Source organism: Myotis yumanensis, unplaced genomic scaffold (assembly GCF_028538775.1).
Source record: "Myotis yumanensis isolate MYYU_CA2020_CCGP unplaced genomic scaffold, mMyoYum1.0.hap1 SCAF_6, whole genome shotgun sequence".
Taxonomy (NCBI): domain Eukaryota; kingdom Metazoa; phylum Chordata; class Mammalia; order Chiroptera; family Vespertilionidae; genus Myotis; species Myotis yumanensis.
Genome location: NW_027223757.1, coordinates 96,677,210 through 96,699,429, shown reverse-complemented (window position 1 = coordinate 96,699,429; position 22,220 = coordinate 96,677,210). Strand labels below are relative to the sequence as shown.

The 22,220-nt window shown below is 60.9% G+C and overlaps 2 protein-coding genes across 3 annotated transcripts; both read right to left on the bottom strand.

Annotated features, from left to right (window-relative positions):
• Nucleotides 1–210: 210 nt before the first annotated feature.
• Nucleotides 211–7,963, bottom strand: VWA7 (von Willebrand factor A domain containing 7). Its single transcript, XM_070418895.1, has 17 exons — nucleotides 7,793–7,963; nucleotides 7,286–7,526; nucleotides 6,716–6,997; nucleotides 6,412–6,508; nucleotides 5,808–5,918; nucleotides 5,231–5,426; nucleotides 4,962–5,131; nucleotides 3,955–4,067; nucleotides 3,653–3,769; nucleotides 3,006–3,191; nucleotides 2,461–2,593; nucleotides 2,194–2,346; nucleotides 1,984–2,076; nucleotides 1,479–1,780; nucleotides 1,264–1,403; nucleotides 908–1,082; nucleotides 211–816 (listed from the first exon to the last, which is right to left on the bottom strand). Exons 2-17 carry the CDS (start codon nucleotides 7,511–7,513, stop codon nucleotides 643–645), a joined length of 2,670 nt encoding a protein of 889 aa, XP_070274996.1. The 5' UTR covers nucleotides 7,514–7,526; nucleotides 7,793–7,963; the 3' UTR covers nucleotides 211–642.
• An 873-nt stretch (nucleotides 7,964–8,836) lies between these two features.
• VARS1 (valyl-tRNA synthetase 1) lies at nucleotides 8,837–21,929 on the bottom strand. 2 transcript variants are annotated; one of them, XM_070418893.1, is made up of 30 exons: nucleotides 21,706–21,929; nucleotides 21,042–21,461; nucleotides 19,652–19,786; nucleotides 19,418–19,556; nucleotides 19,069–19,193; nucleotides 18,880–18,967; nucleotides 18,582–18,682; nucleotides 18,364–18,491; nucleotides 14,877–15,041; nucleotides 14,582–14,663; nucleotides 14,084–14,203; nucleotides 13,892–14,000; nucleotides 13,703–13,797; nucleotides 13,428–13,518; nucleotides 13,075–13,199; nucleotides 12,890–12,993; nucleotides 12,651–12,809; nucleotides 12,476–12,566; nucleotides 12,270–12,375; nucleotides 12,118–12,188; nucleotides 11,911–12,036; nucleotides 11,523–11,627; nucleotides 11,373–11,441; nucleotides 11,216–11,294; nucleotides 10,987–11,114; nucleotides 10,554–10,709; nucleotides 10,219–10,425; nucleotides 10,039–10,150; nucleotides 9,628–9,953; nucleotides 8,837–8,963 (listed from the first exon to the last, which is right to left on the bottom strand). In XM_070418893.1, exons 2-30 carry the CDS (start codon nucleotides 21,426–21,428, stop codon nucleotides 8,895–8,897), a joined length of 3,798 nt encoding a protein of 1,265 aa, XP_070274994.1. In that variant the 5' UTR covers nucleotides 21,429–21,461; nucleotides 21,706–21,929; the 3' UTR covers nucleotides 8,837–8,894. The 2 variants fall into 2 exon arrangements, with proteins under 2 accessions (XP_070274994.1, XP_070274995.1); XM_070418894.1 differs by having other exon boundaries at nucleotides 18,880–18,964; nucleotides 21,706–21,926.
• Between the last annotated feature and the right edge of the window lie 291 nt (nucleotides 21,930–22,220).

The following is a 22,220-nucleotide window of genomic DNA, read 5'->3' as shown; positions in this document are numbered from 1 at the left end:
GAGGGCCGAGCACTCTCTCCAGGGGCTGTCGATGCAGCAGAAAGAGGAGATGGCTCAGCCAGGCTTCCCCAAGGATGGAGGGGCCCTACCAGTGTCTAAGGCCTCCCCTCAGTCCCCTCAGTTGGGACAGAACCTCCTATTCTGCCTCTTGACTCCACAGCGAAGGAGCTCCAGGTGGTGGGCCAACTGCAGTCCACACATCAGGCGTGAAGCGCCTTCTCTGCTCCTGAAAGCCTCCATTTCCCCTGCGTTCCATGCCCTCACGCTCCTATATGCTGTGCATACATGATCTTTGAAATCCCTCTGGGGAGAAGACATGTTTATTGAAACTGTCCTTCAAATTTAAATACAAAAAATAAAATAGAAGCTTCTCCAGAATTTCAAATAAAAGCAATTCTATAAATAACACTTTCTAGTACCCTCTTACCCCAGTCTTAGGTTTGCTTCCCACGAGGGTTAGGGAAAGTGCATTGTGGGAAAATCGATTACCCTTTATCCCAATCTTGCTAAGAGAAGGGACAAGTGCATGAGAAGGAAAACCTCCAGCCCCGCTGGGAGAGTAGGGTCCCGAGGCCCACGCCATCTCTCACCACCGGGAGGGATTGGAAAGAGCGCTGGAGGCCCACCCTTTAGGGGCTGCTGTCACCAGGAGGCCAGGCCTAGAAGGAGCAGCACCCCGGCGACTGTGCCCCACCAGGGGTTGCCTGCCAGCCCTCCCCCCGCCCTGCCCCGAGTCACCAAAGGGGAGGGAGGAAGGGTGGGGCTGGCCGTGGTGAGGACCGGGCCGGACGAGTGGGCAGGGACAGCGAGCTGGTCCTGGGGAGAAGAGGGGAAGTCCGTCTGGGTGTCTACACCCGTTAAGCCCCCCTTGCCCTGCCTACCCTGCGATGGAGAGGGGGGCCGTCACCTGCGGGTCCGGGCCCAGCACCAGGAGCCGGAGGAAGGCGTGGGTCGGGGGCACTGGTCTGGCTTCTCGGCCCATCGCAGCCACAGTCACCGTCACCACGGAGTCCAGGGCAGCCGACTCCGGGACCTCCAGCCACAGGCGCCCCCAGGCGGACTCGTTGTGCTCCAGGCGAACCCTGCGGAGCGGGTGGAAACAGCCAGGCTCCCAAGAGCCCAGCGTGGGGGGCGGAGCCAAGCGCTGGCGGAAGGGGAGCCTGAGGGCCAATCAGAGGGGCCGGAGGCGGGGCTTAGAGAAGGGTACCAGAGCCCCGCGCGAGAAAAGGGCGGGGCCGGGAGAAGCGGAGGCTTGGGCTGCACCTGGAGAGGTTGGAGGTGAGCGCGAAGCTAGAGTTGACCCACGTCCTGAGGTCGAGATCCCGAGGCCCCGAGAAGCTGGCGATGCGAAGGCTGAGGGGGGCCTTGCTGCCCGGGGCCAGGAACCCCGCCGGTCCACTGAGCTGCGGAGGAGGGCAGGTCAGGGAGGAGCCGCGCTCTCCGCTCTCCGAGCCCGCTGCGCCCTGCCCGGGGCTCACCTCCAGGAGGACCGGGGCCACCCTGCAGGGCTGGGGCGCCGCCCGGCGCAGGTCCCGCCCGCCGCCGTCCCGGCCCAGCAGCTCCAGAGCGAAGGGCCCCGCGGTGGACAGTAGCGGGGGTGGAAGCGAGGCCACCAGGAGACCTCGCTCCGGGGCTCCGCTGGGCTCCAAGGGCACCCGGCCCAGCTCGGCGCCCCCCGGAACCCCTCGCAGCACGACGTGGGAGAAGTGGGGCAGCGGCCCTTCCCTGCGGCCGCCGGGGTGCAGCCCTGTCACCTCAACCAGCAGCTGGGTCCGGAGACCTGCGACCGGAGAGGAGGGCGGGGAGAAGTGGTCTGCGGTCAGAACAGGGCTACCCCTGGGAGTACCGGTGGGGCGGCCAGGAGGGAGTTCTGTGCACATTTGCGTGAAACATGTCAATTATAACCCAGTGGAAAGTTAAATAAGAGAGAATTTTATAAGTGTGAAATCGATAAACAAGTTGGGGTGAGGGGTATAGATGCACCTGCAACTGGCTGGGTCACGGGGTGGAGGCCAGGGTGGGGGCCGTCCTCCACGGGGATCCCAAAGTGGAAGACGAAGTCCAGCGCCGTCTGAGCTGAGGGGGGGGAGGGCGTCAGAGACCTTCCCCAGCTGGCTGTGACCGATGTGCTCTCCGCTCTCCGGGCTCTGCAGCTCCCCGCCCTCCCCTTCCCAGGAATGCCTTCCTCCTCACCTTGCACTCTCACCCGGGTGTTGCCCTCAGCTGTGACCTGGATCTCCCAGGTCCCTGTCTGTGGGGGGTCATTCATGCTCACCATCCAGAACTGCCCAAAGCGGCGAGTGTGGCCCAGAGAGCCCTGGCCTTCCTCCTGGCCCTGGGAGACCCCTGGGTGGGAGTGGAGAGAAGAGATGGTCACAGGAGACACTTCTTTCCCTTAGCATGTGGCCCTCAGCCTCCATTCTCAGTTCTTCCCTCTGCTTTGGCACACGATGGAAGTACCCGCAGGGTTCCTGATCCAGAAGCTGCGGACCTCCCCGTGGATCCGGACCGTTACCCTCCGGAGCAGCCCATCCACAGTGAACACAAGCGGCCTCCCAGGCACCAGCACCGGGGGCTCCAGGGGCAGGGCCACCTTGAAGGGTGGGGAAGAGATAAGGCGTGGAATGAGTGGGAACAAAGACAAGAGGAAGGTGGAGACAGAAAGAAGCGAAGTGACGGACGCCTGGAGAAGATACCAACGAGAGGGGGCATGGACCAGGGACAGCTACAGAGCGTGACAGCTGGAGGCGAGGGCTTAAGGAGGAGTCCCTCACTGTCCCCAGGACAGAACCTTGGAGCCCAAGATTGGGGGTGGGGTGGGACTAACATGGGAGGGGCGGGTGGATAGCCTGGCTCTCCAGGAAGACAAACTGCCCTTCCCACCCCGACACCTTCTGGCAACACGGCAATGGGAGCCATTCCCTTCCTCCTACGAGGAAGAGGTGCAGCGTCACTCACCCCCCAGGGCCGAGCTGAAAGCCCTGTCCCTCCGTCCGTCCGCTCACCAGGTCGGCCGTGCTGTCCCCAACAACAGTTGCCACGTCTCGAATGTGCTGATCTTTGGTGAAGATCACCTCGCCTCCAGAGGCCAGGGCCACCACTTCATAAGGCTCAAAGCGCAGCGGGGACAAGACCTCACGCCGGACGCGGCGCTGAGCCCGCGACGGGTCTTCAGTCACCAGGAATGTGACCTGTGCGCAGAGGAGAGGCCAGTACTCAGGAGCCCGCCCGCCATCTCCCGTGGTCAGTGCGGCCTCCATGCTCCCATCCCCCCAGGGCTCCCGGCTGGTGGTAAGGTCTCCGTCTACCCTCTGGCTGCTACGCAGCATCTCCCACTGACAACCCCCCCCCCCCCCGCCCTCTGTTAGTAGTTGCCACTCCTTGTAACTGTTGCCATATGTCATCCACATAGTGGGTTGTTGGCAGCTAGATCTCTGGGTGTTCAGATGGTTTATTGGGGGCAGGTTCAAATACAAATTCAGTTCATTAAGGGCAGGGCCTCTCACGCGTTAGTTGCGAAGGGATCAGGAAATGTCAACCTCATTGTCCAGGCTCCCACTTCATGCCGAGGCTGCTTCGACTGCCACAGTGTGGCGTGGCCCTGGGGTCTCCCTGGGGAGCTAACATCGGGTTGCCCACTGGCTATGCTCACTCTGCAGCGTCGCTCCTGAGCCAGGGCTTCCACGCGGTGGGTGAGAAAGGCATCCTTGGGGGAGGCGTCCGTGAAGACAAAGATGTCTGAGAGTGGAGGGGTGTGCAGCAGGGCCAGCTGGCAGGGAGGGAACGGCTGGTGTGAAGACGGCGGCAGCAGGGGACGGGGTAGAGCAAGGAGAGCTGGAGTGAAGCGAGTGGGGCCAGACTCTGGAGGAGGGATGGGGACAGGGTCCCAGGAAGGCTCTCACTCCCCCTGGTGGTGGGGCCTGGAAATGGGGAGAGTGGGGCGGGAGGGCAGACCTCCAGGGCTGACAGGCTCATCTCAGGCTCGTCTCCGCCTCCCACGGCCTGGATCTCATTGAGTTGCTGCCAGAAGCTGTCAGGGTCACTGGTGGTAAAGACAGGGCCAAACCCTGGGAGGAGGAAAGAGGGGAGAGGTGGAGAGAGCGAGGAGGTCCCCCTCACGCCCACCCGGCAGGAGGCCGCTGTGCTCCTGGGCTGGGCAGTCCTGACATACCAGCCTGCCCTGATACAGGCAGGGCAGGGCTCGGGCCTCTGCTGGGAAAGTGGTGCACTTCCTGGGGCCTGGGGGCCTTTTGGGGAGTGTGTGTAAGAATAAAAAACAGCCGGGGCCTTGGTTTCCTCCCAGCAAAGCCACAACAGCAGCACTCACCTCAGGGTTATTGGGAGACTAAAGGAATTGGTTTTGTGAATCTTGGATTAGTGCCTTTGACACTTAAGTGGCTGAATTCTTCATTATTCACTTCCTCATACCTTCATCGATTATATGAGAAACCCCGTACCTGCCAGCTATGAGATTTATGCAGACTTAGACCGGCCCTGGGGAAACGCTCAGTCCTACAGGCATTTTACCTGATGATCATTTCAACCCTGGGAGACAGTCAGGATGGAGCTAGTGGGGACCCATTTAATGGATGACGAAACTGAGGCAAAATGATATGACCAAGCTAAGGACACACAGTGAGATTGGCCCAGGTCAGATTGACTTCCTGTTCAATGCTATGTAACGGTCTGTCTCAGATACTTCAGAGGCCTGCGCCCACCAACCCCCGCCCCCACCCCGCATCCCCTCCTCGGTCTGTGGGAAGTAGAGACCTGAAAATGACTGGAGCCTGAGAAAGCAGGGCCACTGCCTAAGCGTGGGTGCTGGGGAAGGAAGCGCTGTGACCTGCTGCCCTTTGGGAGCAGTGGCCGCAGCGGCGATTGTCCGCGCCAAGCGCAGGCCCACTGCCCGCGGCACACCTTCGCCGCTTTCCTTCCCTCCACTCTCCCGCCAGACCGGCTACCTGGGTCGTGGAAAGGCACCAGCACGTAGTGGCCGGGCTCCATGGGGCCGCCCCGCCGCTGCTCCACAATGTGGCGAGCCTGGATCTTGGCGGCGTTGATCTCCTCGCCCATGCTGCCCGTGGTGTCCAGCACGAAGCTCAGGCTGGAGGCAGGGCTGATGTCCAGCAGCCTGCGGAGAGCCACAGGGAGGGTCTGCCCACTGGTCCCCAGCCCCGGCTTCTCAGCTCCCCAGGGAGCTCCTAGGGAGCCCGCCTCCAGGGCCACTCACCTGGAGAAGCCCTGGTCCCCTAGGCGGCTCCGCAGGAGCCCGAAGGCCTGGATGGAGGCCAGAAGGGCCAGTTCTGCAGCCTGGAGGTGGAGCGTGTGGTGGGGGGAGAAGCCCGGGGCTGTGCTGTCCTTGTTGATGCCTCCCCGGGGTGGCTGAGAGCTGCTCTGGTCAAAACGGCCCCCGTGGCTGCATTTTCCTGGGTGGGGAAAGGGATCTGGAGGTGGGAGTAGAAAACCCACTGCCCCCTAAGAGATGGGGCCTTTCTGAGCGGGCCTGGCCCTCTCACTGCTCAGCGAAGGACCGGCAGGAAGTGATGACATTCTGGAGGGTCATCCCACAGCACATGAGGGATCCCCAGGCCCAGTCCATCCCCAGAAGCTGCCCTCAGGCAATGGAGGTCTCATGAGCTGCTCCCGCCCCTCCCCCAACAAGTCCTGGCCACTCAGCAGGCCCTCATCCACCCAGCCCTTCCCTTCCAGGAAGTGGGGCGAGGACCTAGAGATTGAGGGCCCTGGGGACAGGGTCCGGGAAGGGAGGTGACTCTCCCCTTACTTCCGAGGGCTTTTCTGTCTGGTACCTGGAGGCTTGGAGGGATAAGTTCCAAAGTAGCCAGAGGTGAGGCGTGTGAAACCCAGCAGATTCCCAGGGCAGCTCAGCTCCTCACAATCGGCGCAGGTAGGATCTCCCACTGCAAAGGGAGGGGCAAGGTCTAGAGCCCAAGACCCTGCGGCCCCGACCCCAACCCTGTCCACCCAAACTTCAGCTTTTCCTCCGCTGCCGAGGCGCCAGCCCTCAGGGAGCCGTCCCAGGCGCCCCCTAGGCTCCCTGAACTGACCCTGGAGCTCAGGGGCTGATGGTGAGACAGGATCTGTGGCTGGGACTGTGCCAGGGACGCCAGCCGTGTGGGGCCAACCCCTGCGCGCTGTGCACAGGAAGTGAGCTTCGGTCGGACAGGAGGCAGCTGCGGTCCTTGCTCAGCTGGGAGGTTGAGGGACCGAGAGAGAAAGCCCCGTGGACCCGGGGGGCGGGGAAGCATGTGGGAGGGACGCAGCGGGGCCTGCAGCCTGGTCCTGGCCGTCCTTCCCCGGCGACCGCAGGGAAGCCACCCGACGGCCTGGCCTCGGGTCGAGCTGCGAGGCCTCGGAGGGCGTTCCAGAGCGGAGGCGAGGCGGCGGCCATACCTTGTGCCAGGCTCCCCAGCTCCTGCCGTGGCCAGAGGAGGTGCGGGTGTGGCCGCTGCTGCCCCAGCTCCACCCAGTTGCTGTGACTGTAGAAGTCCTGCTCCGGGGAAGGAGAGGGACGGCACTGGCTGTCTCGGCTGCCAGCCCTCACCTGCCGTGTGGACGCGGGGACCAGGGGGTGGCCTCAGGGCCTTGGCAGGCAGGGCCCCGGTCCCTTCCCGAGGCCTGGTCAAGAAGGCACCGCCCGGGAGACGGGAAGACTGGCAGTGAAGGGCCCTCTGCCCATGCCCCCAGTCCTGCTCACCTGCAAGGCATGGAGGGCCGCCCCGAGGCGCTGCCGGGCCAGGGCGTGGTCGCCGGCTTGGGCCGCCACCAGGGCCTCCCTCAGAGCCCCCACCAGGCGTGTGCGCCCCTGGCCCAGCCGCTCGGCATCAAAGTGCAAGTCAGGGTCGTTCCTGGAAGTTGGCAGGAAGTCCTGGGCTGCATTGGCACGAGACACCTCGCCTAAGGCTGCTCGGAACCGCCGGGAAGGGGACCCAGGTCCGAAGTAGGAGGCAAAGAGGTCATCGGCGAGGAGGGTGCGGCCCTGGGAGAGGGCAGGGAACGGGCTCAGGGAAGCCCCTGGGATTGGGCCATTGCCCACGCTTCCTCGGGAACTGGCACGCAAGGCTGTGTGGAAGAGCGCGGCGGGCACCCCTCGGGGCCACCGGGATCTTCCTCAGCGGGAGGGACTCCTGATTTCAGGACCAGGGATCCTGGGTGCTGTGGCTGCAGGGGGTAGAGAGGAGGGGACAGGCAAGCAGGACCTCAGGGAGTAGAGGCCCCAGGACCGCCGGGGTCGGGCTGGCATGTGACAGGACCCAGGGACACTCACCAGGAAGTCCTCAAGACGAAGGGGGGGCCGGCCCGGGGGCGGCCGCTCCAGGAAGAGCTGCAGAGTGACATTGAGAGCAGCCGCCTCCGTCAGGTCCTGGTGGGTGACAGAGCCAGGGGCGGCCAGGAGGCTCCAGATGTTGGGGAAAAAGGCAGATGTGGGGGACAGCAGCTGTAGCAGCAGCAGCAGCACGGAGCCCAGGGCCAGGGGCACGTGGGTGGGGGGCATAGCGGACGCAGACCTGGGGGACAGAGGGCTCGCATGGGAGGAGGGAGAAGCAGTCCCAGGGCAGGCGGCTGTGTCCCTGGGCACCTGCGGGGCCGCTTCTGCTTTGCCTCCAGCTCCAGCTGCTCCAGCCGCTTCCTGCCCTCTCGTTGCCCAGACAACCTGAGGGCCTTCTCGGGCCAGTTGGGACCTATACCAGCAAGAGGGGCCGAGGCTCCTCCCCCAGGGACCCCTCCCCACCCAGCCTGACACCCCTCCACCCCAGCACAGGAGTCCCCCTACCTGGCGGCTGGGTCTAGCAGGGCGGCCAGTGCGGTGTCACAGGGCACTTAGGTCAGAGTTATAATTAACCTACGTGGGGCTGGGCGAGAGGAGGACGGAGGCCCAGCAGGGTGGGCAGGACTGACCCCTGGCCTGTCCTCCAGGCCCAAAGCCACAGCAGCAGCGGCACCGGGCGGCTCCCCTGGCTGCAGTGGGGAGGTGAGCGCTGGGAGGAAGGGCGCCGGCGGCACAGCGTGACTCAGGCCTGGCTCGGTGCCAGGGCAGACCCAGACAGACACACCGCTGCCCACTGGGCCCTGGCACCCGCCCAGCCCCTCAGGACCCCACTCCCGCCCAGCCCCTCTCCCACCCAGCCCCTCAGCACCCCTCTCCCGCCCAGCCCCTCTCCCACCCAGCCCCTCAGGACCCCACTCCCACCCAGCCCCTCAGCACCCCACTCCCACCCAGCCCCTCTCCCACCCAGCCCCTCAGGACCCCACTCCCACCCAGCCCCTCAGCACCCCACTCCCACCCAGCCCCTCTCCCACCCAGCCCCTCAGCACCCCTCTCCCGCCCAGCCCCTCTCCCACCCAGCCCCTCAGCACCCCTCTCCCGCCCAGCCCCTCTCCCACCCAGCCCCTCAGCACCCCTCTCCCGCCCAGCCCCTCAGCACCCCACTCCCCCCCAGCCCCTCTCCCACCCAGCCCCTCAGCACCCCTCTCCCGCCCAGCCCCTCTCCCACCCAGCCCCTCAGCACCCCTCTCCCGCCCAGCCCCTCAGCACCCCTCTCCCGCCCAGCCCCTCAGCCCCTCTCCCACCCAGCCCCTCAGCACCTCTCCCGCCCAGCCCCTCAGCACCTCTCCTGCCCAGCCCCTCAGCCCCTCTCCTGCCCAGCCCCTCAGCACCCCTCTCCCGCCCAGCCCCTCAGGACCCCACTCCCGCCCAGCCCCTCAGCACCTCTCCCACCCAGCCCCTCAGCACCCCTCCCGCCCAGCCCCTCAGCACCTCTCCCACCCAGCCCCTCAGCACCCCTCTCCCAGCCCAGCAAACACAGACAAGAGATGGTTTTGTGGCAAAATATTTATTGCTGCCCCGGTCGGCCAGGGGGCTGAGGGCTGGTGTGTCACAGCATCCTCTGAAACAGGGCGATGGCCTCGTCCATCTTCCTGAGCTCTGCTTCTGTCTGCTGCAGCTGGGGGGGAACAGGCTGGTGGGTGGAGGACCGGGCCCGGGAGAGACCCCAGACACCCACGAAGGCAGAGGGTCGAGTTGGAAAGGCAGGTGAGGGCCACGGGCAGGGAGCAGTTCAGGGACTGTGGTGACTGGATGGGTCCCCCAAATGCTCAGCAGCCTCTCCACCAGCACCCCCTTCTCTTCCACCATCTCTGGGGTTTTGTCTTTTCCCAGAGTGGTCAGTCCCCAAGGACACAGGAGCCTCAGAGCCCAGGGGCCCAGCGGCAGCCCCGCCCGGGGGAGAGCAGGTGAGGCCCACGGGTTCCCAGGCCGCACTCAGCAGGGGAATGCTGCCCCGGGGCTCCTGGGAGAATGGCCAGTCCCGCCAGGCCCCACAGGGGCCTCCCTGTGCCCCCCTGGCTTACCCAGGGCTCCCAGCCCCGGCATGTGGGACGCCATGTTCCAGGGGCCGGATGGGCCACAAGGAGCCTGGCCGAAAGGCAGGGTACCTGGTTCTGGGTCTGCCTGTCTTCACCTTGTCATGCCCCCGCCCAGCAGGTCCCCACCTGTTCAGGGGCCTGGGCTCTGAGCCCCATGGACTGCCCGGGGCTGAGCAGCGCACAGCCCAGGACCGGGTCAGAGATGCGGGGAGTGGGAAGGACGCGCCCACCCACACCACACACCTTGGCCTCGTCTGCCTCCTGGACTTTGAGGGGCACCTTGACCGGGTAGCCCACGGCGGCGCGGCGCTCCCGCAGACGCTGGGCCTGCCGCTGCGCCTCACCACGCCTGGCCTGCAGCTTGCCCAGCTCCCGGGCCGGGTCTACCAGCCCCTGCAGCTGCAGGTGGACGGAGCAGCGGTCGGAGGCCAGGGCCACCGCGCAGCCCTGGGGCACAGGAGCCCCCAGCGCCAGGACAGCCACCACGCCCGCGTTGGCCAGCGCCTGCACGTAGCCCGACACTGCCGACGCCAGGGCGCCTGTGGCCTCGTCGGCCACTTCCAGGAAACCTGCCAGGGGAGAGAGGAAGGTGAGGCAGCCACGCTGGAGAGCGGCCTGGGGACAGTGGGCGGGTGGAGGCGCCCCGAGGCTCACAGTCGGGCCGGGTCCGGATGAGGTTGTAGTCGGCACGCAGGGAGCGCACGGCTCGGGCAATGCTCAGGGCCAGCTCCAAGGCCGCCTCTGCCTCAGGGTCCTTCCAGGAGCACTGTGGGGCGGAGGAGGGTGAGGAGGGCCGGGCACAGGCCCGAGCCCCGCCCTGACCACACCCCATACCTCTGAGGGCTCTGGGAAGGGGGTGACGCAGAGGCTGGGGGGTGCCTGCGGCAGCCGCCGGGGCAGCCTCTGGAACAGCTCCTCAGTCACGAAGGGCATGAACGGCGAGAGCAGCCTCAGGCCAACGTCCAGGCAGGTGTAGAGCGTCTGGCGGGCGCACTCAGCAGCCACCTGGTCCACCCCACTCAGCACAGGCTTCAGGCACTCCTAGGGGACGGGAGGCGGGTTCAGGGCTGGGAGAAATTTAGTCTCCAGCCCTCGCTGCGCCTATGACAGCTGGAGGGGACAGGCTGGCTCAGGGCTCGCTGCCCCTGCCCCCTTGTGCTCCTCCTCACCAGGTAGACATCACAGAGCTCATAGAGCCAGAAGCTGTACTGGGCGGTGGTGACGGCCGGGAAGTCGTAGGCCTGGAACCCTTGGTTGCTGAGCCTCACGGCCTCGGTCAGCCGGCTGCGGATCCAGCGGTCCACCAGGCTCTCGTGGGCTCCAGGCTGGGGGGAGGGGCAGACCAGCCAGGGCCACCAGTTGAGGGGAGAGATGCCCAGGGGGAGGGAGCCAGAACCCCAGGAGGCAGGAACCAGGGGCAAATATGCACTCAGAGCCTGACGGTGGGAAGCCACATGCCCATATGGGGGGAGGACCCAGTGCCTGGGCATCTCCTGCAACCTCTGCTCCACTCCCCCCACATGGAGGCTCCTGGGTCGTGCTTGATGCCGGAGCAGTGGGGTGCAGCCTGTGGGGGTTACTCCGAGCCCACCAGGCCCTCACCTCGGAGGTGGCCGAGGGCACGAAATCCTTGCCCAGGCCACGAAGGGCAAACTTGGTGGCGTTCCAGAGCTTGTTGCAGAAGTGGCGGTAGCCCAGGATCCGGTTCACGTCCAGGTTGATGTCACGCCCTGGTGCGGGAAGTGTCCTCAGCTCGCCCTCCCAGCCTGCCCAGGGCGGAGGAGGGGTGGCCTCAGGGAGGAAGAGGGCGGGGAGAGATTTGGGGTCCTACCCTGGGATGTGTAGGCGCACAGTCCAAACCGGAGGGCATCGGTGCCGCACTCGGGAATCCCTGCCGGGAAGTCTGCCTTCTGCGGAGGAGCCGGGCTGGAGTCCTGAGCCAGCCCTGCCTCCCTCTGCCCACGCCCCGGCCTGGCCCTCCTACGTACCTGCCCTTCTTTAGCCCTCTCCACCTCACTGGGATCCAGGTTGCTGTTCAGCAACTGGTCGTGGAGGCCCTGAGGGTGCAGTGGGAGGGGTCAGGGCATGGCCACAGCCCAGCAGCCCTTCCCAAGGCCTCCCGGCTGCTGGGCACCCACCTGCAGGGAGACTCCGTGGATGACATCCAGGGGGTCGATGACATTGCCCAGAGACTTGCTCATCTTCCGGCCATGGGCATCGCGCACGATGGCGTGCAGGTAGACCTGAGGCGGGAAGGGGCTGTGAGGCTCCACCTCCTTACCAGGCCCCCCTGGCCACCCCCCGCCCTGCCTCTCACCCCACTCTGAACCTCAAGTCCCTTGGTGTCCCGCCAGCCCCACCGGCACCTTCATGGACTTAGAGGAGTCCCTCCTCTGGGAAGCCCAGGCACAATCACCGAGCAGGTCCCAGGAGGTGCCCAATCCCCACAGCCCACCCAGTCGTCCAGGGTCCCTGCCAGGGCCCGGCCGTGTGAACCTGAGCGGGAGGCCTCAGCCGGCCACGCACCTCTCGGAAGGGCAGCCTGCCGGTGAGCTGCAGGCCCAGCATGACCATCCTGGCCACCCAGAAGAAGAGGATGTCGTGGCCCGTCTCCAGCAGGGTCCCCGGGTAGAACACACTCAGATCCTCTGACTGGGGCAGAGCAGAGCGTGACGGGGAGCAGAGCACCCACCTCAAGACCCTGCCCCACCTGAGCTGGCCTCAAGGACATACCTGGTTGGGCCAGCCCAGGATGGAGAACGGGAAGAGGCCAGAGGAAAACCAGGTGTCCAATACGTCCTCATCTGAGGGAAGCCAAAGGTCAGAGGTCAGAGGTGGGGATCTGAGACCAGGCCCTGCCCCCCACCCCCAAGGCCCTGCCTTGCCTTGCTGGAGGCTGATCTTGTCAGGGGACACTCCAAACTCCTTGGCTGCCTTCTCACGGGCCTCGGCCTCGCTGCGCCCACTCACCCAGTACCGCCCGTCAGGATCCTGCCACAGGTGCCATGAATACCCAGGGGGCACCCCTGCCTTGCCCGACCCTGCCTCCCACCGAGGACCCAACAAACCCAGCGCCCCCAGATGTGCTCACCTCCCCGGGGGGAACGGCTGGGTCGCGGACAGTGACGAAGTAGGCTGGGATGCGATGGCCCCACCACAGCTGCCGGGAGATGCACCAGTCCCTGCAGAGGCGTGAGGAGTCAGGGGGAGGCGGTGCCGGCCGGTGCGCTCAGCCCTCCCCAGCCCCTCCCAGCGAGCCGACGCACCGGATATTGTCCATCCAGGCATGCCACGTCCGCTGGTGGGCCTCAGGCAGGATGCGGAGGTCGCCCCGAGCCACGGCTGCACTGGCCGCCCGGGCCATCTCCCCGCAGCGCACGTACCACTGCGGCCGCAGCAGGGGCTCCACCACGTCCTTGGACCGGCTGCAGGTACACACAGGTGGGGAGGTTGGGTGGGGAGCCCCCTGAGGAGCCACCCCCCCTTCTCTGGCCCCCGCCCTCACTTGCAAAGCGGCACCACCATGGGGTTGTCCTGGATGCCACGGAACAGGCCCCGCTCCTTCAACGCCGCCAGCACCGCCTTCCGGGCCTCAAACCTGGGCAGGCCCTGGGGGAACAGGCCTCGTCATGGCTGTGCTGTGGTACCCCCGCCGCCTTGGGACCTGGCCCCACACCCAGGCAGTCTCACCAGGAAAGGGGGGGGCACATTGACCAGGGCCCCCCGGGCGTCCATGATGCTGATGGCCTCCAGCCCGTGCCTCCGCCCGACCTCGTAGTCGTTCTGGTCATGTGCAGGGGTGATCTTCACCGCACCTGGGGTGTACATGGGGATCCAGGACCACGAGGACTCAATGAGTCCCTTCCCACATGCACCCCCTTTTGTTGGAGGCCGCCTGTCCCCCACTTCCCCGTGACAGTCCTGAGAACCAGGCCGAGGCCTGTCTGTTTAGCTGAAGCCTGTGTTCTCGTCCTTCAGAGGGACGAGGGATGCGGGATGCACCTCATGGCTCCTTCCTGCCCTCAGGACAGCCCCTTGCTCACCTGTGCCGAACTCCATGTCCACGAAATCATCGAAGACCACGGGCAGGCTGCGAGACAGGAACGGGTGGACCACGCTCCTCCCCTTCAGGTGCTGGGAACAGAGGGGCCTCAACACACGAGGGCCGGCCCTCCCTCCTCCCAGGGCCCTGGCTGTCCAACACCCCAATGCCCTCTGCAGGCTGGACAGGGACCCAAGGCGACCGTCTAATCAACCCTCTCTCCTTCTTGGGGCCCGTCAGCCAGTAACGCCCCCCACGGCAGCACCCTTGCCACACCTGGTATCTGGGATCTTTGGGGTGCACAGCTACGGCCACATCTCCCAGCATTGTCTCGATCCGAGTTGTCGCCACCACCACCTCCTCATCGCTCTCTGGGGTGACAGGCGACCTTATGATCTCAGCGCTGGTCCCCTCCTGCCCCCCACCCGACCCAGCCCAGGATCCTGGTGCCCCCCTGGCTCCTACCTGAGCCTTGGACCTTGTAAGCAAAGGAGATGAGGACCCCAAACTCCACCTTCTCCTTGTAGCCAGGCACGGAGAGCAGGGTGCGACCCGTCAGCTCCTTCTTGTCCACCTGTGAAGGGGGTGTCAGAAAAAGCCGCCCGGGGCCCGGGGCCCGGGGCTGGGGTGGGGCTGGAGGTCCCGGGCGGGGCACACCTCGATGTCGGAGATGGCAGAGTTGAGGGTGCAGGACCAGTTGACGAGGCGGGTACTGCGGTAGATGATGCCTTCCTCGTGGAGCCGGACAAAGGCCTCTGTCACAGCCACGGACAATTTCTAGGGGAGCAGGGAGTGGGCCAGGCAGAATTTCCAGGGCAGCAGGGTCCAGAGTCCCACTGCCCAGCACCCAGACCCGAGGGCTGCAAGGGGGAAATGCGCTCCTGAGAGGAGAGGGGACCATGGAGGGGGCTTTGGGAACACAAGGACAGGCACGGGCCTGGTGATGCTGGAGATGGCAGGGTGCCAGCGCAGGCAATCCTGGGAGTGCAGGCCTGTGGAGCTCCCAGAGGGGCAGGGGACACAGAGGGTCGTGACCCGGGACCAGACATGAGATCTGCAGCTGAGCCCTCGGTGCTTCCCTGTGTGGGTCTAACCCCGGAGGGCACGGCAGGCGCTCTCTATGGAGCCTCCCCGGCCCCAGCCCCTCCCACTTACGGGGTCCATGGTGAAACAGGCTCGATCCCAATCCAAGGAGCTGCCGAGCTTCCGCAGCTGATGGTAAATCCGGTCCCCTTTCCTGGAAGTGGACAGGAGGCGCATCAGCACTCAGGCCGGCTGCAGGGAGTCATCGGGGGGCTGGCGGGGCAGCGCGAGGACCCCTCATTCTCTGAAATGGACCTCGTCCTGAAGCCACCGACCCTCAGCCTCTGTGAGAGGTTCTGTGCAGCCTGTGACCAGGGTCGCAGGTGACAGGGACCAGGGGCAGGAGGCAGGGCTGCTGCACACTCACTCCTCCTTCCACTTCCAGACCTCCCGCAGAAAGGCCTCTCGGCCCAACTGGTGGCGGGTCAGCCCCTGCTCGCGCCAGAGCTTCTTCTCCACGACCACCTGCGTGGCAATGCCTGCGTGGTCACAGCCGGGGTTCCACAGCGTGGTCTCCCCGCGCATGCGGTGCCTGTGGGAAGAGCGCCGAGGGCGGCAGTGAGTGGGCGGCAGAGCTGGCACCTGGAAGGGCTTTGGGGGAAGAAGTCAATGGGCTCGGGAGGGAAAAGGGCAGTGGAGAGGGACCCCAATTCTAAAGTTTCAGTCTGGGGAGGACATGGCAAGGATAGCCAAAGCAATTTGGCAAAAGAACAAAGAGGAGGCTCCTGCCCAACTAGATAGCAAAACATATGAGAAAATTATGATTATTCAAGCAATTAGTTACAACATAGGAACAAAGTTACAGATGAAAGGGAACAAAACGGTGACTGGAAACAGATCCAAGCCAATTTAGTATCTGTCCTGGGTGGCATTTCCTATCAGTATGAAAAAGGAAAACAATTCAAAATTTTTTTGGAACAACTAACTACTTAGTTGGAAAAACATCTCCCTACTTCCCAATATTCACGAAAATAAATTATAGTCAGCCCTGGTTGGTGTTTCTCAGTGGTTACAGTGTCAGCTCCAGCACTGCAGGGTCACAGGTTTGATTCCCAGTCAAGTGCACGTACCTGGGTTGCAGTTCAATCCCTGACCCGGTCGGGGCATGTATGGGAGGCAACCAATTGATGTAAGAGAGAGACATTGGTTTTTCTCTCTTTCTCCCTCCCTTCCATTCTCTCTAAAAATCAATGGAAAAACCCCTTAAGTGAGGATTAACAATAAATAAATAATTTCTAGTCAGATTAAAGAAATCAATATAGAAAAACAGAACTATAAGAAAAGTCTCAGAAAATGACATCGTTTTCCAAAAATTAAATAAAGAAGTCAGTAATACAGGTGGCCATGTGTGTAACTTTGAGGCAGGAGACGCCATCCTAAACCAGACTCGCAGGATGAAATCTAAGAACATCGTCGAACCGATTATAGCAAAACGCAAAACCTCAGAACAGCAACACCTCTCAGTGAAGTTAAAAAGCAAGTGGTAGCCCTCGCTGGTTTGGCTCAGTGGAGAGTTCAGTGGATAGAGCGTCGGCCTGTGGACTGAAGGGTCCCAGGTTTGAGTCCAGGTTGCGGGCTCAATCCCCAACAGGGGGTGTGCAAGAGGCAGCTGATCGATGATTCTCTCTCATCATTGATGTTTCTATCTCTCTCTCTCCCCTCCTCTCTGAAATCAATAAAATATATTTAAAAAATAATAAAAATAAATCAATGCCACGGACATTTGTAGAAAAGCACCCTATTCTCTGCTGGAGGAAGAAAAAGAAAAAATATAGCTATTCAACTTATTTTTATAATGTCTTATTGGTGGAGATATTTAAAGCTGTATTTCACATTATTTTATTTTCATTTTTATTCTAAAATATTGATATAAATCTACTCCATTTAAGCAATGGTAGTTTCTAACATCTTATTTAAATCATGTTCGGTAGAAAAAATGTGGCTACCCTAAGAGTTTTGTAAGAAGTGTTAACTCTATTCTCATGTAAATAACTTGGCCATTCTTGTTATATGCATTTAATAAAACTCTTTGCCAGCTCTCAATTCCTTGCAAAATACTAAATCTGACATTATCCCCCAATACCCAGAGCAGTGCTGGCCTGAAATATTTTTTGATTAATTAATTTAGTAATTAATTAATATTTTTTGATTAAATTAATTCAGGAAATTAGAAAAATGTCTCAAAACTTAAAATATAATAAATAATCCTGGTTTCCAAAGTTAAAAAGTTGTTTTAAAATGCTTTTTAAAAAAATGTTTTTATTGATTTTAGAGAGAGGAAGGGAGAGGGAGAGAGAGAGAACCATCAATCGGCTGCCTCCTGCACATCCCCTGCTGAGGATCATGTACCCTGACCAGGAATGGAACCAGTGATTTTTGGGTGCATGGGACCTTGTTCAACCCACTGAACCACACTGGCCAGGACTTAAAATACTTTTTAAAGGAATTTGTCACCTAGAATATTAACTCTATATCTGTTAACTAATTAAACTATTGACAGTGGGGCAGGTTGATAAGGCAGGGGGAGGGGAAGCAAGTGCTAGAACAGGAGTAAACATTTACAATATATAACAAATAAAAAAACAATACCCAGCCTGGCCAGCGTGGCTCAGTGGTTGAGTGTTGACCTATGAACCAGGAGGTCACGGTTTGATTCCGGTCAGGGTACATGCCTGGGTTGTAGGCTCCGTCCCCAGTGTGGGGCGTGCAGGAGGCAGCCAATCAGTGATTCTCTCTCATCATTGATGTTTCTCTCTCTCTCTTCCCCTCCCTTCCTCTCTGAAATCAATAAAATTATATAAAAAAAAACAATACCCAGATTATGTAAAGAATCATCCAACAACCAATTAAAGAAGAAGAAAACAACAAAGAATCAATCAATAGAAAGATGGGCAAATGATAGAGACGCACAGACAGTTCACATAGGGGAAACCAGACTGGCCCAGACACAGGAAGCAGCACAGCCCACTGGCAATCAGAAATTACATAGGTGCCATTTTTTTTGTCCATCTTAGCAAAATGAAGATACAGCCCAGAGCTAGCAAGGCCACGGTAAACAAATATCCTCACAGGGAGATGAGTGGTAAAGCTGTTTTGTAGGGCACCGTGGTGCTGCGGTTTGTGCTTAACACAGGCATGCCCCTCTGACCGAGCAGTTCGCTTCCCGGTAGCTACGCCACAGAAGCATCTCTGTGCCTGAGAAAGCTTGTGCAGGAATGTGCATGCAAGCGATTTTCAGCAGAGAAAAATTAGAAACAACCATTAATTTTATTTATTTATTTTTTTTTAGAAAGTGACTCTATAGGGCATAGTCACAGTATGGAATGCTACAGGGCAATGAAAGAGAATGAGGTCAGTCTGTGGATAAGGGTAAGGAAAGATCTCTAAGACAAACCATTCAGCGTAAGAAGAAAGCTGAAGAATAGCATGACAGAAAAAAAAAATCCACCCAAAAGAAAACTATAAATTTCTATGGGTACATGTACCTATGAGTAATAGACAGGAAAGATCTAGAAAGATCCACAACGTGATAACAAAGGCTAAGTCTTGGAAAGTAGGTCTGGAGGGGGTTATCAAGGAGACTTGAAGTTTTACATTTCTTACAACAAGAATATTTCTTGTTTAATTCAAAGTAATATGATTTCTAATAGCAAGAGGAAGGAGAGAAGTGTTGGTTATTGACCAGGGGAGGATGCCACTAGCAAGTGATCAGAGGGGAGGGAATGACAGAGAGAAGTGTACCACCACCAGGGGGCAGAGCTGAGGGCCAGAATGGAAGGAGAGAGGCAGGAGGGCCTTCAGGGAAGAGAAAGGAAGGAAGCCGGGGAAGCAGTTGGGAGAGGACAGGAGCTCACCATCGGGTCAGGGAATCCTGGATGGCGTTGGTGAGCGCGTGGCCCAAGTGCAGGGAGCCTGTCACGTTTGGGGGTGGGATGCACATCATGAAGACGCCCCGTGGATTAGGGGCTGACACGCTGGAACGCTGTGGGGGAGGGAGGATGGGCACATGCTAAGGCTCCACGTCACCACTCCCAGGCCCTCCGCCCCCAGCCTGGGCGGCAGTGCCACTCACCCCATACTCTGGCTTAAAGAAGCCCTGCTGCTCCCACCACGGGTACCAGGCTGCCTCCACGTACTGAGGGCTGTAGGAGTCGGGCATAGTGCCACTGATATCTGGGAGAGAGGAAGGCAGGCATCAGTGTGGAGGCTGGGCCGGTGGGAAGAGGACGGTGGACCAGCAGAGAAGGGCCTGGGCCTCCGCATATCTTCACCAAGAAAAGTGGTGGGAGCAAGGACAAGCATGAAGGGAAACAGGAGCAGCAGCAGCTGAGGAGGGGGGAGGTGAGGGGGTCCCTCCCCCGACCCAGTACCTTTCTTTTCCCCAGGTGGGGTTGGGAGATCATAGGTAATAACTCCAGGGTCCCGCTTCTCCCTCTTCTCTGGTTTTGGCTTCTTCTGCTTGGGAGGGAAAGATATAGACTCAGACTCAGAGATCAGCCTCTCCCCTTGCCCCCACCATGACACCAGCATCCTGTTCAGCTCTCCCCTTAGCCTCTCACCTCCCTGGGCAGTGGTTGCTGCTGTTGGATCTTCTGCTTCTGTTGGAATTTCTCTAGTTTCTCCCGTTTCTTTGCCTCTTTCTTCAGTTGAGCAGGTGTCTTTGGAGGTGCAGTGACCTCAGGGCCTGGTGAGAGGCCCAGAAATGCAGACTTAGCCGCTGAGGCCCTCTGTGAAGGTGCTGCTGTGTCTCAGACGGTCATTCCAGCTGCCCAAGGGCTTCGCCATGCTGACCTCCCACCTTGCCCTCCCGCAGGCCCCTGCTCAAGGGATGCTGCGTTCTAAGATAAGAAAGTGAGCTGCATGGGAGACCGCGAGGAACCCCTCCCCTCCCACCTCCCCCTTCCTTACCCGGCTGTTGGAAGAGAGGCCTGGCCCCTGAATACAGAACCACCTCTCCCAGCACGGCCCGGAATTCTGGCTGCTGGACACAGGTGATGAACCAGCGAGTGACATTACCCCAGATCCGGCGCACACAGGGATCCAGGACCTGGGAAGGGGAAAAGAAATCAACTACCCTTAGTCACCCTTTAGTGAGGCCAGAGAGGAACTGCCCCTATTCCTCCCCAGGCCCGAGTGACTCACATATCGGAAGGGCAGCAGCAAGGCTGTGACAGCCGCCAGGTCAGCCAAAGTGGGAGCCTCCCCGGCCAGGTAGGTGTGCTGCCGAAGCCACTCTTCCAAGGGGCTCAGGGCCCTTCCCAGAGCCCCCAGTGCAGCCTAGCCGGAAGGGGAAGGGATATGAGACAGGGCTTGGCCTCCTTCCACTCCCACAAATCATGACCTCTGGGCCAGTTTCATCTTCTTTGAAATGGTCATAATAAAAAAGAAGCCCTGCCCTAGCCAGTTTGGCTCAGTGGATAGAGTGTTGGCCTGCAACTGAAGGGTCCCAGGTTCAATGCCGGTCAAGGGCACATGTCCAGGTTGCGGGCTCGATTCTCAGTGTTGGGTGTGCAGGAGGCAGATGACCAATGATTCTCTCATCATTTCTGTTTCTATCTCTCTCTCCCTCTCCCTTCCTCTCTGAAATCACTAAAAATATATTTTTTAAAAAAATATATTTTAAAGGGGCACCCACGTGTGGCCCCTTTGTTGCTTCATTCATTCAGAAAATTCCTACTGAACACTTACCAGTTGCAATATACTAAGTACAAGAAGTTAAAGATTACATAAGGCAACACAATAATTGCTTCAACAATATTTGTTAAGCACCTACTACATGCCACATAGCTCTCTAAGGAACAAGGAGAGAATTTGAACAGGGTCCCTGACCTGATGGGAGTTTACATTCTAATTGGGAGACAATAAATGAACAAATATATAATACATTACCCTATTTTTCCCCTTAAGTGCTATGAAGAAAAATTTTAAAAAATAAAAAAATAAATCAGGTTGAGGAATTCCAAAGAGGGGGCCTCTATTTTAGATAGTGTAATCAGGGTTTGAGGGAGCCAGCCAGGGTCTAAGTCACATATTCATTCATTCATTCATTCATTCAAGAAATACTAAGTATGTACCATGTGTGTGATAAGGACCAGAAGGCACAGAGCCACTCTGGAAGCACTTGGTTACAATCTGGTGTGGTTCTCTCTCCTCTGCCTTCCCCCTCATTTCATGTCTCCCCCACCCCCATCCTTATCTCTCCTGGCCCTACCTGCCTCTTCTCATCTCTCCCTCACCCACTTTTCCCTACAGTTCATAGTAACTTCTATTGTGGGTTTCAGACTCATCAAACTTTTACTCACTCCAAAGCGCCTGGCACTAGACCATGTGCTCTGCACACGTCTTTTAATCTTCTCAACATGAAAACTAAAGTTTTCAGAGACAAAAGGAAGACCAAGGCTCAGAGAGGTTACCAGGTGGCAATCTGGGACTTGATCAACCTTTTTCCTCACCGACACACAATCGCTGTCCCATTACCCATCCCAACTCCTGCTTCCTTCTCCTCCCCCTCCCGTCCGTCTTCCCCACTCACCTGGGGGTCCTGGACGGAGCCGCGCAGTCCCAAGGCGGGCAGCGTTGCCCCACAGGCAGCTGGTACTAGCTCTGTGTCGGCGTAGCTGACCCACTGTTGGACGAGGACGGCGGCCCGGCTGCCTCCAGGGCCCCCCAGGCCTGCGGGCCACAGCAGCTGGGCCACGGCAGGGGCCCCCCACACCCAGAGCCCACCGGGCCCCTGCTCCAGGGCGGGCAGGCGGGGTGGGGGGAAGGGGGTCCTGCTCGCCGGAGGCGGCTGAAGACAGATGCGAGGGTGGGCTCCTCCCCAGCCCGGGCCCTCCCCAGCCTCCCCGTAGCGCGCGGCGATGAGGGCTCGGAGGCTGGGGAAGGCATCGGGGTGCGGGGAGACGTAGAGGATGGACATGGCTCTGCAGTGTCCGAGCCTGGCGGCAAAGACCTAGGGGAAGGAGAGACGCCAGACTGAGGGACCTGGGTCCTACCTGAGTAAACAGGGGGCCCGCATGGCTCCTCTACCGCGGGCGCCATGCCCCCCGGATTTGGGGGGTCTGGTCAGGCCTCAAGAGCCCAGGGTCTGGCTATCGGAGTGGTGGTGACGGCCCGGGACCGCGGCCTCGGGGAGAGGGGGAGCGGGAGGAGCCCCTCGGCTCCGGCGGGACGCGGCTCGGGCCGCAGGTACGTACTGGGGGGCGGGGAGGGGGCGGACGGAGCCGGCGCCGGCCGAAGCTGGACCGGCCTAGCGGCCGGGGCCGAGGAGTCGGGCGGCCGGGACGGTGGGCAGCTCTCCGGGCGACCCTGGCTCCTGGGCCCGCCGCCCGAGCCGTCGGCACCCACGTGCGGCCCCTTTGTGACAGCGAGCGCTTCCGGCCGCGGGTCCTGGCGTGGGCGGCCGGGCCCCGCCTGCGTGTGCGCCGCCCTCGGATACCGGCCCGGGGCGCGCTGTCCCCGCGCTCGGAGGAAGGCGCGGGCACGGGCACGGGCGCCGGTCGGGCGCGGGCACAGGACGGGGGCGCCCTAGGACCGCGCTCCGGTCGGGCGCTCCCGTCAGGCGCCGCCGCGGGCACCCCGCGCGGGTCCTCGCGCCACCGGCCGGAGGGCGGAGGAAGCGGCGCCGCGGGCGGGAGCGGAAGGCGCCGCCCCCCACAGTGCGGACAGGTCACTCGTTTGAATGAATCTGCCAGACGTCAGCGTGCCCTGG